This window comes from Aotus nancymaae, unplaced genomic scaffold (genome assembly GCF_030222135.1).
Source record: "Aotus nancymaae isolate 86718 unplaced genomic scaffold, 86718_ANA_hifiasm-v0.15.2.pri h1tg000020l, whole genome shotgun sequence".
Classification (NCBI taxonomy): Eukaryota; Metazoa; Chordata; class Mammalia; order Primates; family Aotidae; genus Aotus; species Aotus nancymaae.
In genome coordinates, this window is record NW_026988432.1 from 18,375,493 (window position 1) to 18,396,327 (window position 20,835).

General features: G+C 37.8%; 1 protein-coding gene across 1 annotated transcript in view; it reads left to right on the top strand.

Annotated features, from left to right (window-relative positions):
* The first annotated feature begins 2,379 nt into the window (after positions 1 to 2,379).
* LMAN1 (lectin, mannose binding 1) overlaps positions 2,380 to 20,835 on the top strand; it is a 28,779-nt gene continuing 10,323 nt past the window's right edge. Inside the window, exons 1-10 of the mRNA XM_021672032.2 lie at positions 2,380 to 2,617; positions 5,802 to 5,956; positions 6,042 to 6,149; positions 6,896 to 6,957; positions 8,217 to 8,316; positions 12,182 to 12,305; positions 13,826 to 13,884; positions 14,613 to 14,745; positions 20,231 to 20,424; positions 20,557 to 20,627. Of these exons, the coding sequence (XP_021527707.2) occupies positions 2,380 to 2,617; positions 5,802 to 5,956; positions 6,042 to 6,149; positions 6,896 to 6,957; positions 8,217 to 8,316; positions 12,182 to 12,305; positions 13,826 to 13,884; positions 14,613 to 14,745; positions 20,231 to 20,424; positions 20,557 to 20,627 (1,244 nt within the window). The remainder of the gene's footprint in view (positions 2,618 to 5,801; positions 5,957 to 6,041; positions 6,150 to 6,895; positions 6,958 to 8,216; positions 8,317 to 12,181; positions 12,306 to 13,825; positions 13,885 to 14,612; positions 14,746 to 20,230; positions 20,425 to 20,556; positions 20,628 to 20,835) is intronic.

Below are 20,835 nucleotides of genomic sequence, written 5' to 3' on the forward strand. Positions count from 1 at the left end.
CCTAAAAGCTCTCAGTTCTGAAGCCAAAATGCTATAAAATTTAAAGTTTAACAACTTAGACAAAACAACAAGCAAGATTCCTAACCACGACACACAAAAATCCCTAATGATACAGGGGAAACAGTAAATTGAGCTACATTAAAATTATAAGTATTCATTAAAAGACAACATTAAGAGAGTGAAAAGTCATCCCGCAAAGTGGGTGAAAATAGTCACTATATGTATATATATATATACAACCAGGGACAGGTATTCAGAATAAAGAGTTTTTACAAGTTAACAAAAAAAAAGCCAAACAGCTAAAGCCCTCACACACTGCTGGTGGGAGTATAAATTAGCACAACCACTCTGAAAAATTGGCAGGATCTACTATTACCCAGTGACTCTACTCCTAGGTATATACCCAATAGAAATGTGTGTTTTTTTAAAAAAAAATACAGAAAAGAAAATCTGGATGCTGGTTGCATGCGATGTGTTCATTTTGGGAAAAGTTCATTGGCTTATATTCTTAGGGTTTGCATAGTTTTCTTTATATAATATGCGTCAATAAAAAGTTGTTTTTTTTTAAAGAAACAGCTTCACAGAACATAATAATTTACATTTATGGTTCAGCAAAATTACAAATATTTACTTATATTACTTATGCTTGAAATTCAGGTCTCTCATGAGTTCAAATCATAGGTAATGAATTGAAAATATTTAATACATAATGTTTAACATAAAATGGTTCTTAAGATTGAAGGCTTTAATGATAGAATGCCTGGAATTCAAACCTATCTCTACCACTTGCTGTGTGACACTGGGCAAATGATGCAATCCTTCTACGCCTCTGTTTCCTCATCTGTAAATGGAAATACTAATGGCATCTACCTTAGAGGGCTGCTGTCAGCATTCAATAAGCTAACATATGTAGAAGGCTTAGTGCCGTTACTGACACACAGAAAGCACTCAGTAAATGTTTGCCACTTTTATTAACATTAATGATTGTTTAACAAATACTTATAGATTCTTTACTCTGTGCAAGGTATAGAGTTGGATGCCACAGCAATGAGAGAACCGAATAAAATGATTAAATCCTATGGGTTTAAAACCCTGGAGAGCCCAGGGCAATGACCCACATATACTATACAGTGGATAAATGTTTGTTACTGCTGTTCCTGAGACAGCAGCATTTAAATTACATCTCTAGACTGGCAGGTGGAAAGCCTTAAATCCATATTCAACTTGAAGGTTTTATTTGAGCACTAGAAAGAGATTTAACAGTAATGGTCCATGAGTCTGGAGATGGAAAACTGGGAAGTCAATGAAAAATAAGTTTAAGTAATGTGGGTATTGAGTCCCTAGAGCTAGTGTGATGTTCATGTAGCCTACATGAACAGAGCTAATGAAATAAAGAGCCATGGTAAAAACAATATAAATCATACTGCTGATTCTTGGACTTGAAAAACTGATCATGACACGTTAGAAAAACAAAACTCCGAATGACCATGAATATTTTGACACTTTTTCTTTTTTTTCCCTGCTCCATGTATGTTTTTTGCAGCACAATTCACAACGCTGTTTTTTCCTAAGTAGGAAAGAGGAGTCCCCTTTAAAATACAGAATGTATTTATTGAGTGGAAGACTGATTCTATCTCAAATGTCCAGGTTCTACGGACGCCTGGGTCCACAGCACATATCGTCTCTCTCACCAAAACCAAACCAAACTGTTTCATTTGAATGCATTATTGACATGGTTTCAAAATTTGGAAAGCTCTTGGAATTAAATTTTGAGATGTAAAGGATGGTTGACAAATTCACAGAAACCCTCTTTCCGACACCAACTCATAAATCCTAAGGCATCCTGCAAGCCCGTGGGTGCCGGTTCCTAGTCTGAAATGCTCTAACACGGGTTGATGGAGCTCACTGGGCTGAGACCATAAGCATTCGGGATTGTGCCACTGAAAAACTGATGTCACATCAAAAGGAACGCCTTTCTTCTAATACTGGAAAGATTTTTTACAGGCTAGGTCTACAGGTCTTAAGGCTCGCCAGTTCCTGCTCCCAGGTATTCTAAGAAGCCGTAGAAAGCTCCCCGCAGGTAGGAACCGTCTGCGCCTCCCGCGCAGCGGGAAGGGAAGATCGGAGTCCTTTCCCCGCCCCCGGAGAGGGTAGGCGGGGCCTGAGGGCTGCACCGCCGCCAGACCCGCCCCCTGAGCGTGTACCCGCTCACAGTTGCTCCCGGCCCGGCCGACGCGCAGAGGGCGAAGGCTGGGGGCGGGGCTCACCCCTTGCCTCGGGGGTCCCCCGGGCTCCACCAATCAGCGAGCGCCCTGTTGGCCATCCGCAGCCATCCGCGCCCCTCCCTCTCCCGCCCTCCTCCGCGTTCCAGAATCCAAGATGGCGGGATCCAGGCGGAGGGGTCTCCAGGCCAGAGTTCGGCCGCTGTTCTGCGCGTTGCTGCTGTCACTCAGTCGCTTCGTTGGGGGCGACGGCGTGGGAGGAGACCCCGCTGCCGCCGGCGCCTCTGGCACCCCGGCCACGCTGCCACATCGCCGTTTCGAGTACAAATACAGCTTCAAGGGGCCGCACCTGGTGCAGAGCGACGGGACCGTGCCCTTCTGGGCCCACGCGGGGAGTAAGCCCGGGCAGAGGGCTGGGGACGGGTTCCTCCCCGCCTTCGCTGCCTATTCACCTTTCACCTGCGGCCACCCTGGTGTGCTGAGGTCCAGTTCCAGCAGCTGCACACCATATGCGCTGTGGAGGGAACCCTCTTGGCAGCCCCTCCTCCGGGTCCTTTCTGGATTGCACGGTTCCCTCAGCTTTTGCCCGAGTCTTCCACTCACCCATTCTGTTCTCTCACCCGCCTGCTGTCTTCCTTTCTTTGATCTCGTTGGTACTTTCCATTTGATCTAGAGGTATTTTGTTACCTCCTGCGCTTCCTAGCACTCAAACTTGCTTCTAGGTATCATGTTTCACCCTAACGCTACGTCTCTAGAAGTGTCCCCTACTCCTAGCCATCCCAACCTGAGATATGTTCTAGAAGCTCCCTTACTTCCTTTCCGGCTTCCCCTGCGACCCCTTTCTTTTCTCCAGTGTTAGCAATGGTTAGTGCTTCATTTGAACACGATGCCCACTGATGTCGCCAGAGATGGCATATATTGGTATTAGAGTAATTTTTAAGTTTGTATGTCAGAAGACATTCTTATACTGTTGGAACTACACCTTACATTTTCCTCTCAGTGACTTGGTGTGGTCTTTGATCTTTTCTCTTGTAGTAACATTATGTAACTTTTTAGGAGAAGGCATATATTTTGGGGGATTGTTTCTGAACCTGAGACTAAGAATAGCATTACATTTTTAGCCCTTTAAAAAAATTGGAAACATTGACATAATCTCGGCTTCATATTTTATTCACTCTCTGTGTTTGGCACTCTTGTAGATAAGAGAGTCTTGCTAGAGCATTGACTTCAGTGAAAGAAAACATATCTGCACTTTTTAGTGCTGATGTGTCACTGCTGACTAAGGAGTCAATCGTAGCACTTGGCATGATATAAGCTCTGTTCAATGACCATCAGATATGCCCTTTGAGCAAGTGGCAAATGCCTTAATATGAGATGAGGAGCTCTGGCAGTTTGAATTCTGTCTTTGTGTGTGATTAAGCAATCTTTTATGTAAGGTTTTTATAGATCATTTTAGATTGTCCTGTGCTTGAAACAAAATGTTTCATTTCTAGAAAGCAATTACTGAATAGGAAGCTCTCTTTTAGGAAGGGCTGTTTTTCTCAAATTAATGTGTAATTCAAAGGTCTAGATTTCAATTTGACTTAATAACCAAGTCATTAAGTAGTTGAAGTAGAGTGCAGTTATTTTGTTACTCAGCAGTCATTTATTATGTTCCCATGCAACAAGGGTATATTACTGGGCATTTGTTATCAAGGTAACTCTTCTTGATTTAGAAAGTGATGCAAATGATATCAAACACAAGTTTTTGGAGTTTTTGCTTCTATTTTTGGAATGAGGATGAATTATTCAGTAGTGGTGATGGATTTGTTCAGTTTTTCACTTCTACACCTCTCTGTTGCCTGCCTGGTCTTCTCTTTTTTGTTTTTCTCACGTTCACATACACTACATCAGCCAGTTAGGAATGTTAATCAACTAGTCAAATCAGTTACCTTGACCTCCTTTACAGAGCCATAACCAACTAATCTAGTCTGCTAGAGAAATGTCAGGATAATGTACCTTAGTAAATTAAAGCTGTGTGGCTATAATGAATTTGAAGCAAAGTTATTAGTCTTTTCGCCATGATTTATCTGGCTGCTTGCTCTGGGAATCCCTGCTATGGACATCCCTTGCTTTCATTGTCACTGTAGTTTTTATATAAGCCTCATTGTAACTACACTTATCATTTTTTTCCTTTTCGTTTTGTCCTGCAATTCATTACTTTGAAAAACTTAAAATGCAGAAATTTAAGATCTAGTTTAACACAGCCCTTTACCTTCAACCCCAAATTGAGACCAAATCTATGGTGTTTCTCTTTCTTAACTCTAACGTTCCTTTAGTACCCATCTTTAGGTCCCTAAGGGCAAAAAATGATAATTTGTAACCCTTTATAGCTCTCAAAGCTCTTTCACTTTCTTTCTCTGATTTGATCCTTAGTAGACAAGGCAGGTGTTACCTGTTTTATATATGAAAAACTGATGTTTGGAAAGGTTAAGGTTTTTGAAAAAGGATACATAACTAGTGTCAGTGAAATTGAACTCAGATCTAAGTCGTATGATTCTGTGTCCAGTCTCTTTCCATGATGCCCCCCACCCCATCCTTTGAATGTTTGAAAGTAGCAGTGACAAATAGTGACTGATCCTACTGAAATATCTCAGCTTTCCTTTTTGTCAATTTTTTTTTCTACCCGTAAAATGATCTTACAGTTACAGTTGTATTTCCCAGCATGGGTGTCAGAACTAGTTAATATCTGAGAGCTAGAATTTTTCACTTTTTAAGGTTGATAGGCCTTTAATAATTACCTAGTCTAATACTAGGAGAAATAGCTAACATTTATTGAAACATTTAAAGCTATTTTTATAGGCACTTAAATACCTATGAGGCTGTTGGAGAAATGGAGTAACTTGCCTACAGATCAAACAGCTAGTAAGTAGTAGAGCTGGGGCTTGCACCTGGCCTGGAGATGTAAACCACTGTTTTGAGGATCACTGTTTTCCCTGAGAATCTGCTGAAGAATTGCTTATTGAAGTTCAGTTGACCCTCTCCATGGTGGAATGTATATAAGTACAGTATTTTGCATATAACTTTTAGGGTGTTTATGGAAGTGATCCTTCATTTTACAGGTGAACATATGGTGAACCCAAGAGAGTAAGAGAATTATTTGCTCAAAGTCACACAGCTGAACTGAGACTAGGAACAAGTCTCTTGATTCCTAGTGGTATGTTCTTTTCACACTGTTTGAGCTTTCTAACCTTGTAAACTGGCGAAATACATTGCAGTTTTTTTTTAAGTGCAAATTTTTAAGGTTTTTAAAAAGAATATTATGAGAATCAGATAGTTTGCCTTAAAGTCATAATTCCCTTTCTCTTGCCTACTGCCCCTGGAATTTTTAGTGTATGAATGTAGCTTTTTTTTTTTTATTTGATAAGGGACGTGTTAGCCCTAAACTTTTAAAGTTGAAACTGTCAACATTAAATTTTTTCCTAATAATTATTGTACAGGTTACTAAGGCTCTGTAGGTATATTTAGCAGTTTGGCAATGATTCATTGAGTTTTACCTAATTATAACTTAAAGCTTTTCTTCCCTGATTTCTGTTCTAGATGCTATTCCAAGTTCAGATCAAATTCGAGTAGCACCATCTTTAAAAAGCCAAAGAGGCTCAGTGTGGACAAAGACAAAAGCAGCCTTTGAGAACTGGGAAGTTGAGGTGACATTTCGAGTGACTGGAAGAGGTCGAATTGGAGCTGATGGGCTAGTATGATCATTTCTTTAACTTAGAAAATGTATGTAAATGCATATATACCACTAGCCTCTAACTGTTCCCTATTATGTATTTTCAGGCAATTTGGTATACAGAAAATCAAGGCTTGGAGGGCCCTGTGTTTGGATCAGCTGATATGTGGAATGGTGTTGGAATATTTTTTGATTCTTTTGACAATGATGGAAAGGTATATTTATTGTCAGGACTGTTACCCACCTTAATATATCTACTAGCAGAGTTAGGCTGTGAGAAATATAGCTTATTTAATGCTTTCATCAGTTCGATAGTACAGAACTCCCCAAGCTGTATGGTAAGTATGTTAATTAGTCTTCATATAGCTGGAATTTATCAGTTTAATTTACATGTACATGATTTTTTATACATCAGCTTGAGGCCATCGTGGAGTCCTGACTCTCAGAGCTTTGCATTGACTTCTGCTCCCATGGCCCTACTTAATGGATAAACACGAATCTGTAGATGGAGGTGGTAAAAGCAGTAGTGTTTAGAAGACTCTTAACAGTTTGCTTACATAAGAACATCCAAGTGCATGACTATTGCTAGCTCACATATTCATATCTGGTCATATGTTAATCATTCTTTTTGATTGGGCCAATTTTTTGATGATCTCTCCTGAAGCAGTTAAAATAAAAATGTACTTACATATTGGAAACATTAACTTGTGACTTAGCAGCCTTAAGGTTGATGATCTTCTCATCAGCTGGTTGTTTCTCTATTAATTTTCAGAGGTTATTATTAGCAATTTAAAGGAGAACTTTACTAATTCCTTGAGTGCGAAGTCCAGGTTGTTAAAAGATTTAGAGTCCTAGAATCTTAGATATGTAAGACACTTGATAGTACATCAAGAATGATCTACATCATTTCAAAAATATTTTTTTGAAGACATTTTCAAAAATATGCTTTCTTTATTTTTAGAAAAATAATCCTGCTGTAGTAATTATAGGCAACAATGGACAAATCCATTATGACCATCAAAAGTAAGTGTGTATTTTTTACATTACTCTTGATTTCAGCTTCTCTTTGGAATCCTTATGAAATACATTGTTTCAAATCTGAACACTTTCCAAATGAAAATATATGATTCTTGAGACATGTTTTGTAACTTGGTAGAACGTTTTATTTTATTTGGTTCTGTTCTAAAGTTCTATCTGTGGACCATCTATTCTTGAGACATGTTTTGTAACTTGGTAGAACGTTTTATTTTATTTGGTTCTGTTCTAAAGTTCTATCTGTGGACCATCTCAGATTCAAATGGAGTATGTTTTTATTTAACCTCAAATTATTTAATATTTTAGTTTTGAAAGTGTATAGATTGTTCCTGGCTCTCAGTGATAACACTAATCATGCATTTTTATCCTCATTAAAAGGGTTCTTTAAAAAATAAAGTTGAGCCTTGACAAACCTGATGATAAAGTAATTTATGCCATCTTATTTAACTTTAGTATTGCCTTATTTAAAGCACTCAGTGGTCTGCAGAGATTCTGTGTGTTCATTACAGTTAACTCTTTATATCCTTGGGTTCCGTATCTGTGGATTCAACCAACTGCAGATCAAAAATAATACAAATTATTTTGTATACACAATAATGTAAATTTAAAAATATAGTATAACAACTACAGGGCACTTATATTAGGTATGATAAGTAGTCTAGAGATGATTTAAAGTATACACGAGGATGTGCACATGTTATATGCAAATACTATGCCATTTTATATAAGGGACTTCAGCATCTGAGGATTTTGGTGTCTGCAGGGGTCCTGGAACCAATGCCCTGTGGATGCTGAAGGATGACTGTATATTTATAATGTATATAAATTAGGTATGTACATTTTTTATTTTCACGTGTTTGTTGTGGAGGAAACAGCTTTCAGCAAGTGAACTGTAAGCAAAATGACTTTTTCATGTGCCTGTTTACTGTTTTCTACCCTAGTGAGTTTCAGCCCTGGTAATTCATCATAGCTTCTATGGAGCTATTTAAAATGGAGGTGCCTAGGACCCTCCTTTTGATTCTGCTTCAGTTGATTTGGGGTGGAATCTACATATTAAAAACTCAGTGAATGAGTCATGTTCTGCCCTAGGGTAGAGATTCACTGCCTTAGTCTCATGTAGTATTTTGAGTAAATAACATAAAATATCTCAGGGCTTTGTCATAACTTGATATTATTTTAATCTTCCTGAATTTTTAAATATTGAAAAGCTGAGTGTCTTGTTTTTTTTCCTTTCTCTTTTACTGTAGTGATGGTGCTAGTCAAGCTTTAGCAAGTTGCCAGAGGGACTTTCGTAATAAACCCTATCCTGTCCGGGCAAAGATTATCTATTACCAGAAAACATTAACAGTAAGTAACATTTATTTAGAGAGAACCAAATAAACAATGTTCTAGTATGACTTCTCATTTTGAATTTTTGATAGAAATTAAATGCACTTAAATTTGTATATTACTTACATACTCATCAGTGTTACCCTAAGAGAACAAGAAGTGGCTTCAAAGCTCAGTGTAAGCAGTCATCTCTTGTAAATCCCTGATGGTAGGTTTCTATTTAGTCAGTAAAGGTTTAAGCACCCTACTGTATATCACATGTTATAATCTCCAAGCCTTCAGGATACAAATATGAATAAGACAGACAGACTTTCTCCCCAAAGAGCTTATAGCTTAACAGAGGACATACATATGTAGCATTCCTATGCTGTGTGATAAATGCTATGGTGCAGATACTATTAAGTGATCCTGGGATTAGAATCCTGTAACTGGACCGGGTGCGGTGGCCCATGCCTGTAATCCCAGCACTTTGGGAGGCCGAGGCGGGCAAATCATGATGTCAGAAGTTCAAGACCAGTCGGGACAATATGGTGAAACCCATCTCTACTAAAAGTATGAAAATTAACTGGATGCGGTGGCATGCGCCTGTAGTCCCAGCTACTTGGGATGCTGAGGCAGAAGAATCGCTTGAACCCGGGAGGCAGTTTGCAGTGAGCCGAGATCATGCCACTGCACTCCAGCCTGGGTGACAGAGCGAGACTCCATCTCAAAAAAAAAAAAAAAAAAAATTCTGTAACTGCCTGGTGCGGGTGGGGAAGGTTAGGAACAGTTTCTCAGAGTTGAGCCAGGCCTTACAGGGAGATCGGGAAGTTCTGGGTAGGTGGAAGAGTGTGTGTGTGCACGCGAGTGAGTGTACTCCAAGTGCAGGCATAGGGACTTGAGAGAACGTGAAATATTTTGGAAAGGCATGTAGTTTGATATGGCTGAGAGACAGAAGAGATCAGTGAGCAGTGAGATTGAAAGGTTGTCAATAACAGGCCTTGCACAGCTTCCTGTAGTTTATCCTATAAGGAACTTTTAAAAAAATTTAAAAGAGTTTTAAGCAGGAAGTGAAATGATCAGATTTGCAATTTAGAAACATGATTTAGGTCCCAGTATTCATAGTACCAGTTTTCTTGGGATTGGGAGTGAACACAGTTGTTGAGTCAAGGATAGTTCCTGAATCTAGCAAATCGGACAGTTAATTGGTACTGTTTAGCAAAGAAGCAGCACATTTGTGTTTTACCTGTTTGGGGGAGGAATGGGAAATCAGAGGGTTGGTGATGAGTTTAGTTGTAGGTTAATTGATGTTAGAGTAATATATAGGTGGATATATCCAGCTGGCAGTTATGATAACTTAGGTATTGTAAACTTTGCTTTTTAAAGATGCCATCAATACCTGGTTATATAATACTTAAAAGTAAAACAAATAGAGTGTATGAATTTTTCTTTCACCTAAATCATGAGCTAGCCTTACACTCCTGAGTCTAAAAATCTGAGAAAGGTAGTTCTTTGGAAAACTATATAGGCTCAGTCTTCATTCCAAGCTAATTTAGAGATCTTAGAATAGAGCAAGTGACCATGTCTATTATGATTAACTTGGGTTTGAATTCTGTTGTAATTATCATTTGTCTTGTAGTTTCATTAGAGTCATCAGTAAGTTTTGCTTACCTGCTTGTGGCAAAGCCCAGACATCAAGTATGGTGGGTGCAGACTGTGAGCCCTGCCAGAACTCCAAAACAATAGCCCTGCAAAATGTGCTCCCCTAAAAGGGTTCCACAATTGGATGAGATTGGGCACTACTGCGCATATTAGGACATTAAAGATTTCTTTGTGAAGGATCCTTTTTAAAGAAAGGATAAATAAACCTTTATTAAACCTCACATTTCCCAGGCTGACTTAACCATGGAATTCTTATTCACCTAATGTCTGTGAGTGATCATGGAGCTAGTGTTTTCAGGTACACGCTTTAGAGAGACTTGCTGGACACGTGACTGCTACTTAGGCTTCTCGCGTCTGTGTACATTTGCTCAGTCTGATAATTCCTTTTCTTTCTACTTGGTAAAGCCATACTCAGCTTTGAGCACACAAATTCAGATTCCTTTTCCAAGGGATTTCCTAGACAGCTCATAATCATCTCTCTCTCCTAAATGCTTAGAGCATTTTTTTTCTCTAATGCTTATTTGGCCTTGAGATATGTTGTATTGATTTGCTTATTAACTCTGCGTTTATATGTCTCTTATCAATGTGATTGTGAACGTCTCATGACAGACATTATATCTACATTTCTCCTAGTTCCTAATATCATGCCCATGTTAAGAACTCAGGAAGTATTTATTTAATTAGTACTTACACCCTAGCTTGTCTCAGTTATTTCCACACTGGAGGGAAAAACAAAGTAAGAGGAGGTTGGAAGTAACAAGTGCTGTTGGTGGAGGAAGCACAGTCAAAGCAGGAGATCTTAAATATTGCAAGTGTAGTCTTTAACACTGGGTTGAAACCATGAGGTGAATAAGGAAGGTTATTGAAGATCTCATAAAGAAGCATTCATTGGCGGACAGTTTGTACGTAGGCTTTTCAGTTACAGTCCTTCCTAACATTCCTGCTAACTCACAGGACAATGAACTGTGTTACATCCCTTAAAAAAAACAATTAGAACCAGACAATGAAGACTCCTGATGGATTTTCAGTTTATTAGAATTCAAGGAAGCAAATACTGAACAATTGGAGGATTTTAGTGTTGGAATTTGAATGTAATAACTTAGTCTTTTTAAGACTCAAAGGCAAATAACTTCCTGATTGTTGATTCTAATTTAAAAGGCTCTGTGGAGGAGGACCAGTTGTAAATGATGTAAAATGAAATAGGAATATTGCTAATCAGAGGAAAGAAGTATTATGAACCAAATGATAAATGATCTTTTAAAATTAGTTATTTTAAACTAATTTTTAGTTCACATATTTCTATCCTACAGTATATAGAGGGTAACTCTTCATATTGACAGATATTTTATTCTCTTGCTGAAAAAAATTTGGACAGAATACTATAACATTTTGCCTATGTGACTGAATCTTAAATCTCTGACAAAATTTTGACTCTAGAAGTAATGACACAAGTGCCCTTACTGAGGTGCCTTGGGCCCACTCCTTTTGCATCCACCCTGAATCTCAGTGACTGTTGTTCAGGGTGGGACTCGTGAGAGGGTTATTAAAAGTGAAATGTATTAAAGAGGCTGAACCACGGCTTGACTGGGATAATGAGAAAGGCATTCATGTGTCAGGTGGATTCCTGTGCTTGCTTAGGATTCTAAGATCCTGTTAAGAAATTTAGGGTCATTCCTTCAAATACACATTCTGCAGGGTAGAAACATACGTCTTTTTAGCGTTTTCCTTCTCTGCCTTGTCAATATGACTTGTGTCACTTTTGCTCTCTGCTAACCTGTGACAGTCCAGTTACCTCACTAATTAAGAGGAGCTCACTACTTGTTGAGACAATCTATTTAATTCTTAACCAGCTGCAGATAGAATTGTAAATTTAACCTCTTGGTTTTAGCTGTCACTGGGATCTGAGAACAAGTCTGATCCCTCTATTGCATGAACCATTCCAAGAGAATAGTGGTGGTTCCCTAGGTCTTCTTGAGAGAAGGTGAACCATATTCTGTTTTAGAAAGATTTTCATAGAAAGTTATCAGATTTTTCTCTCTTTAAACTTTTGACACATAGTGGGCAAAATTCATTTTTTTAAGTAAAATATCATATTGTATAATGACACCAAGTAAGAAAGGTTATTTAAAATTACCCTTTATAATAGTGAAACAAAATTGAATAGTATGTCATAAAACTGATCAATTGAAATTTACTTTCTAATGTCTTTTGTAAAAGCTATAGCTATGATATGTCTTTCTAGGTAATGATTAATAATGGCTTTACACCAGATAAAAATGATTATGAATTTTGTGCCAAAGTGGAAAATATGATTATCCCTGCACAAGGGCATTTTGGAATATCTGCTGCAACTGGAGGTCTTGCAGGTAAATCTTGCATTGTGATAATATTAAAAGTTTATGAATTGTGTTTTATTGAGAATAGTATCTTAGGGATATGTAGATTTGTTTATACTTCTAACTTTTTAAGACTAGTTGGAACCTTCCCATTGCCTGCTGTGTCAGTCTTTTGGTCTATTGACACTGGTAATTTTCTACTTATCTTGTTCTGTAACTGTAACTGGGGCTATATACAAGTGTATAAATTAAAGCATCAGTTTGGGTGCTATTTTATAGTGAAGGAGACATTTAAAGTAGAGGCTGTCAAAGTCAGCAGGCTTAAATAAAGGCTGCAGAATGAACCACATGACACTTAACTAAAATAGCAATCTTGGCTAGTCACTTCCACAAAAAGGTTAATTGCCAAGTGTTTTAGGATCCTCATCGTTGTCACATCACATATAAATGAATTTGGCAACCTAAGGAAAGGTTATTCGATGACTAAACTTTAAACAAAAATATAGTTACCATTTTTTTCCACATAAGGTGATAAATGATCATTCAGTGTCAATGCCATTTTATGTTTATATGATACATTGTAGTTTTAAATGTTTTCGAATATGTAGATCATTCCTGACAACCCAGAGAGGAAGGGAGGGAAGATCATATTTTTAGAAGAACTTGCCAAATTTTAGGTGAAATAAATTTCTGGAGATTGTATGGCCAATTAATGGTCAGCCCCAGGCAGGACTTGATATGGATTTCTGACTCCAGGTTCAGTACCCTATTATACAACATAATTTCTTAAGTTACTTAATCTATACTGCAGTGTTATATTTTTCTTTTTAATCTGTCTACATCTCTAGATCTCTATGTAAACAGTACAAAGCATAAAGATTGCTATATACATGAAATTAATTGCTTTTGATTTGTGAATGTGACTATCCAGGATTGGTATTTTAGTTAGGTTAGGAGGTTTGATATGCTGAGCCGGTGCTTTTGGCTTACACAACTTGAATTTGATTTTTGAATATGATTTTAGGTAAGATAAAATTATTAATACCCTCCATGTAAGAGAAACAAATAAGAAAGTAAGACAGAAGGTATTCTGTACTATAAGAAAGGTTCAGAGACATAAAGGTACCAGAAGTACTTGGAGACCAGGATTTTGTCTGATTTGTCTGGTACATTGTCCATGAAGGGGATTTGTGGGACATCATGGAGGATCTTGGTACCAGAATAAGGAGTTTGGACTTCTTTTGACCCTTCATTTGTTTGTTCATTTCTTATCAGAAGTTTATTAAACATCTATTTCATGTTAAACACTGCTAAATGTTCTGATTTAGGGTTTAAGAAAGTGATGTTTAGATTATTTCTAATATAAATCAGGTGAATCTTTGTCTCTTAGCTCACAAAGTTCCATTGCCTTTACCAAATTAGAGCTAATTTTTGTTAATTTCCTCACTGATTATTGTTATTTAAAGCAATAAATACTGATAAAGTTCATTTACAATGATAAAAGTAATCTCCTATGGAACTTTTTTAGACTTTCTTTTTTAAATTTGTAGATGACCATGATGTGCTTTCCTTTCTGACTTTCCAGTTGACTGAACCTGGAAAAGAGCCGGTAATTTTACACATTTTTTTCAAAAAGTGTATCAGTTTAGTGTTTTTGCCTTTTAGCTGAATGTTTGGGAAGACTAACTTAGGTTTGGAACTTGTTTCTGCCAGTTACTGCTATATAGTCTTGTGCAAGTTACCGAACCTCTGTAACACTTCATTTCTTAGTTGGTAAAACAGAGATGTTTGTACTGGCCACCTCATGATATTGAAGGATTAAGACAGTGCGCTTACAGCAGGGGCTCAGTAAATGGTAGTAGTTAATTAGGCAAGAGTAGGCTAGGTGCAGTGCTCACACCTGTAATCCCAGTACTTTGGGAGGCCAAGGTAGGCGGATCACCAGAGGTCAGGAGTTTGAGACCAGCCTGGCCAACACGATGAAATCCCGTCTCTACTAAAAATACAAAAATTAGCCAGGCCTGATAGCGCGCACCTGTAGTCCCAGCTACTCGGGAGGCTGAGGCAGGAGAATTGCTTGAACCTGGGAGGGAGAGGCTGCAGTGAGCTGAGATCGAGACACTGAACTTCAGCCTGGGTGACAGAGTGAGATTCTGTCTCAAAAAAAAAAAAGTAAATTTGCTATCATTAAAGTAAAGAAGGAATAACATGTTTATGTTAACCTTTCAGCTAGTGGTCAAATACTTAAAATGAGAAAAATAGCACATATTGAGGTATCTTAATGATTTTCTTATCCTTTTTATGATCTATTCCAAAACTCCAAAAAAAAAAAAACAGCCTACACCAGATAAAGAAATTTCAGAAAAAGAAAAAGAAAAGTATCAAGAGGAATTTGAGCACTTTCAACAAGAATTGGATAAAAAAAAAGAGGAATTCCAGAAGGTCCACCCTGACCTCCAATGGCAGCCTGGTGAGTTGTAGCGAAGCATACATGGGTGCTGCAGCTGGTGTTGGGGCTGATGATCATGGATGCTTGAGTCTGTGTGTTACTGACTCATCCCTGTTTTTTAAACTGTTACATTCCAAGTGATTTCTGGAAACAATTTATGAGCAAATCTTTAGTCTTTAAGAGTTGGGAGATTGGCATTTTTACCGGTGAGAATGTGGCTTAGTCATTTGTGAAATAAAGAGTACCATGGTTATGTGGAGGAATGGAACTGCCGGAATGAAAGTTCCATGAGGACAGGGATTTTGTTTGCTGTATTCACTGCTGTGTCTGCTAAGCCTAAAAAGAAATCCAAAACAATTGCTAACCTAGTTGTTCAGGTTCAGTAAATATTTTTTGAATGAAATCATCAAAAGTTTATGTTTTTGCTTTTAGTGGCACATTATTACCTTATAGGGTGGAGATAATCCTTAAAAACTATCAAAACTGCTGTGGAAGTAATATGACATGATGTCTGCTTCTCCCCATACTACTCAATAGAATCCTGGACTGTATAGTTGAAAATTATAAAATGCTAGTCTAAGCCAATGTAATTAAGAAGTTGAGTGTGCTAATGTGGAAAATAAAACATTTTAAGGCCAAATTGAGGGACTTCATATTATCTGCCAACTTTTTATCTGAGTTGTTCCCCGTCAGCCTAAGTGATCAAAGGTATACTTAATAAAGGCTGAGGCTAGCATTTGAACACTCCATGTAGTATGCACTTCTCTTAATGATCAGCAGTATGAGTCAGATTTAATGAATTTAAAAATGAAACATAAAAGTCATTCTTATTTTGAATTTGCTTTAAACATCATCACATAACATTTGTGAGTATATCCTGAAGCTGACTGTAGTGTTTGAAAAGTATGGTTTGGTAAATTTTGACAAATATGTTTACCCATTTAACCATCATCCAGATCAGTACACAGAACATTTTTATCATCCCGGAAAGTTCCCTCTTGCCTCCTTCAAGTCAACCCCCTTCTCCACAGAGCCCATCACTCTTTTTATTGCTATCACTGTAGATTAGTTCTGCTTATTCATATAAGTAGAATCACACAGTGTATATGAAAGAGATATATTTTTCCATTTTAGTTTTTTTTTTTTTTAAATTGTACTTTAGGTTCTGGGGTACATGTGCAGGTCATGCTGGATTGTTGCACAGGTACATACATAGCAAGGTGGTGTGCTGCCTCCATCCCCTCCATTTTAGTTTTATTTATCTTTTTATATATTTAGCGAGTACAAGTGCCGATTTCTTATATGCTTATGTCACGTAGTGGTGAAGTGTGGGGTTTTAGTTTACCTCTCACCCTAATGAACATGGTACTCAATGGGTAATTTTCAGCCTTCATTCCGCTCCCACTTTGGTATTCTCCAGAGTCCGTTACTCTACTCCATATGTCCATGTGTACCCATGGTTTAACTTTCACTTATAAGAGAGAATGTATGGTATTTGACTAAGTCATTTCACTTGGGATAATGGCCTCCAGTTCCATCCATGTTGCTGCAAAAGACATGATTTCATTTTTATTTTATGGCTGAATAGTAATCTATAGTATATACACACATATATACATGCACATGCCCCATTTTCTTTATCAGGTCCTCTGTTGATGGACACTTAGGTTGATTCCATATCTTTGCTATTGTAAATAGTGCTGCCATAAACGTGTGAATGCAGGTATCTTTTTGATATAATGATTTCTTTCCCTTTGGGTAAATACCCAGTGGTGGGATTCTGGATCAAATGGTAATTCTGTTTTTAGTTCTTTAATTCTTGGAGAACAGTATTCTCCACACTGTTTTCCACAAAGGTTGTACTAATTTACATTCCCACCAACAGCATATAAGCATTCCCTTTTCTCCACATCCTTGACAACATCTGTTGTCTTGACTTTTTAATAATAGCCATTGTGACTTGTGTAAGATAATATCTCATTGTGGTTTTAATTTGGATTTTTTGATGATTAGCGACATTGAGCATTTTTTCATATATTTGTTGGCCACTTGTGTGTCTTCTTTTGAAAAATGTCTGTTCGTGCTCTTTGCCCACTTTTTTAATGGGCTTTTTGTTTTTCTCTTGAGTTGTTTGAGTTCCTTGTAGATTCTGTATATTAGCCCTTCCTTGGATGCATAGTTTGCAAATATTTTTTCCCATTTTGTAGGTTAGTTTACTGTATAGATCATTTCTTTTGCTGTGTAGAACCTTTGTAGTTTAATTAAGTCCCATTTGTCTATTTTTGTTTTTGTTGTATTTGCCTTTGAGGAGTTGGTCTAAATCCTTTACCTAGGCCAATATGCAGAAGGGTCTTTCCTCAGTTTTCTTTTAGGATTTGTATGGTTTTGGGTCTTTTGTTTAGGTCTTTAATCCATCTTGATTAATTTTTGAATAGGGTGAGAAGTGTGGGTTCACTTGTATTTGTCTATATATAGCTATTCAATTTTTTGAACACCGTTTATTGAATAGGGTGTTCTTTCCCCAGTGTATATATCTGTTGACTTTGTTGAAGATCAGTTGGTTGTAGGTGTGTGGCTTTATTTCTTGGTTCTCTGTTCTGTTCCATTGACCTATGTGTCTGTTTTCATACCAGTATTGTGCTGTTTTGGTAACTTTAGCCTTGTAGTATAATTTGAAGTCAGGTAATGCCTGCAGATTTATTCCTTTTGCTTAGCATTGCTTTGGCTATTTGGGTTCCTTTTTGTTCCATATGAATTTTAGGATTGTTTAATTCTGTGAAAAATGACATTGGTAATTTGATAGGGAGTTCTAGAACCAGTAGATGGCTTTGGGCAATATGGTCATTTTAACAATATTGATTCTTCCAATTCATGAGCATGGGATATTTTTCCATTTGATTGTGTCATTTATTTCTCTCATCATTGTTTTGAAGTTCTTCTTATAGGGAGCTTTCCCCTCCTTGGTTAAATATATTTCTAGGTGTTTTATTTTTCTTGTAGGTGTTGTAAATGGAATTGCCTTCTTGGTTTGGTCCTTGTCTAGATCATTATCAGTATATGAAAATGCTATTAATTCCTGTACATTAATTTTTTATCCTGAAACATTACTGAATTCATTTATCAAATCTAAGGGTTTTTTGGTGGAGTCTTTAGGATTTTTTAGATATAAGATCCCATCATTAGCAAACAGGGATAATGTTACACATTTCCAGTTTGAATGCTTTTTATTTTTTTCTCTTGCCTGATTGCTCTGGTGAAGACTTCCAGTATTATGTTATTTATAATTAAGAGTGATGAAAGTGGGCATCCTTGTCTTGTTCCAGTTCTTAAAGGGAATGTTTTCAGCTTTTCCTCGTTAAGTATGATGTTGGCTGTGGGTTTGTCAAATGTGGCCTTTATTATGTTGAGGTATGTTCATTGAGGATTTTTATCATGAAGGGTTGATAAATTTTATTGAATGCCGTTTCTGAGTCTGTTGAAATGATCATGTTTTTTTTTCTTAATTCTGTTTATGTGGTATATCATATATATGAATTTTTATATGTTGAACCCTCCTTGCATCCCTGGGATAAATCCCACCTGATTGTGCCGTATTCTCTTTTTGATGTGCTGTTGGATTCATTCTGCTGGTATTTTGTTGAGGATTTTTGCATCTTTGTTCATCAGGAATATTGTTCTGTAGTTTTCTTTTTTGTGTATCCTTGTCTGGTTTTGGTATCAGGGTGATACTGCCCTCATCGAATGAGTTAGGGAGAATTCTCTCCTCCTCAGTGTTTTGGAATAATTTCAGGAGAATTGGTTTTTCTTGATATGTTTGATAGAATTCAGCTATAAATCCATCTAGTCCTGGCTGTTGTTGTTAAGAGATTCTTTTTTTTAACTACTGATTCAGTCTTGCTGTTCATTATTGGTCTGTTCAGGAGTTCTGTTTCTTCCTGTTTCAATCTCAAAAAGTTGTGCATTTCCATTTCCTCTAGGTTTCCAAGTTTGTAAGCCTATAGTTGTTCAAGGTTTCTGCTGTAAAGTCTACTGTTAATCTGATGGAATTTCCTTTATAAGTCACTAAGTACATTTCTCTTGTTAATTTTAAAATTATTTCATATTGACTTTAGACTTAGACATTCTGAATATAATATGCTGTGGTGAAATCATTTTTGCAATATATTTTTCTGTGGATTGCTGGGCTTCCTGTATCTGGACGTCTAACTCTTTTGATAGACTTGGGAAGCTTTCATCAATTATTTTCTTAGGTTTTCTCCTTAGCCAAGCAACAACTGCAGCCACATTACCTTGAACTTGGACTAAGGGTAGGGCACAGCCTAGCATGAAACTCTCAAATCTGTGCCTTGAGCCTGGAACCAGGGAGAGCAGGGCCCCTTCTAGACAGGTAGCATGAGTAAGAAGCCGTAAGGAGTGCAGTCTGCTTACCTCTCAGTTTCACAAGAGCCCATTGCAAGGCAGTGGGTATTGTCCTAGATATGCATAGGAGAGCCTGGTTTCCCTGTCTTTCCTTGGCCAGGTGTTGGCTATAGCCTTGTCAGCCCAAATATAGCCTGAGGGGAGGGCTCAACACTCCATTAAACTCTCAAGATTACATCTTGGGTGTGTGACCAGAGAGAGTAGGGTCCCTCCCAGGCAAGCAGCATGGACAACAAGCTATGGGGAGTGCCATCTACTCATGTCTCAGTATCAGCAGCAGCCTTCAACAAGGCAGTAGAGACCTTCCCAGGGGTGCATGGGAATGACCAGTGTCCCCTCTCTCATTGGAACATTGCAGTGGCTGTAGCCATGTCTGTAGATCCCCAGTATCTAGGCTATCCACAGTGGTGCCCAACTGGAGCTGCTCTAGGCTTGAATGCCTGTGGGATTCCATGTGGTTTCCCTTTATGGAGCAGCATCTCTGTGCAGTATTTAGGCAGTTCCATATGTCCAGCCCAAAGCCCTAGAGGGTCAAGGGTTTCTCCGTAGCCAGGATCATAAAAGCCCATTTTGGACTGGAGGGCCCTGGGAGTTTTTCTCTTACTGTTACCCATCATCTGGGAGCCTCTTCTGGTGCTCAGTTAGCTCCTGGCTGGGCAAGCTGCCTCATATCCTCGACTGACTTACTTCTGGTGCTTCCCATTTCTTCTCTGATGAATCTCAGCATTCTTTCCTAGGCAAGCTATTTGAAATGCAAGTATCTACTTACTATTGTGGTTTTTCTCCATGGAGGAGGCACATACTACCTGCGTCTGGTTAGCCATTTTGATATCTCCTGAGATTTTCCAAGAAAATTATTTTTAAATAAAAAAATTTAAATCCAATTTATAAGTGTTCAGTCACCTGAAATAGCAGAAAACAAATAAAAATTTAATCATTATGAATTAACTATCTGCATGTTTTCTATTTGGGAGATTGTACCACTATGATGGTGATGTTTTAATTTTGCTGTATATTGGCACTTTGGTTACTTACAAAACTACCTGTGTGTAGGAGACTCCGATCACTTTTATTGTTTCCTTTTCAGTGGAGGAAGTATTTGAGACTGTAGGAGACCGTGAGCTAAGACAAGTCTTTGAAGGACAGAATCGTATTCATCTTGAAATCAAGCAGCTGAACCGGCAGTTAGATATGATTCTTGATGAACAGAGAAGATATGTCTCTTCCTTAACAGAGGAAATCTCTAAAAGAGGAGCAGCAGTGCCTGGGCAGCACGGGCAGGTGGGCTTACAGAATATGCAGATGTGCCTCATTTACTATTTGCTGGAGGGGAAGTAAAGAAGAAGGGCCACTGTACTGTGTGCTCATAGAATGTGGATTACTCAGCTTGCTCGTCATTATTTCTTCCTCCAGATCACTCAACAAGAACTGGATACTGTTGTGAAAACTCAGCATGAGATTCTGAGACAAGTAAATGAAATGAAGTAAGTATGTAAAAGTAGTGTCTCTGTGTTATGTGATTTTTTTTATCCTAAATTTGTGACTCTAGGTGTCCAAGCACCATATTGTAAGATTTCTGCATGAGGGTAAGAATTCCATTCTAGATTCATTTTACAAATAGGGGAACTATAAATACAGCAACTTTTAATATTTAAAAACTGCAAACATGTCTAAAGTTTTTAATTGTACTGG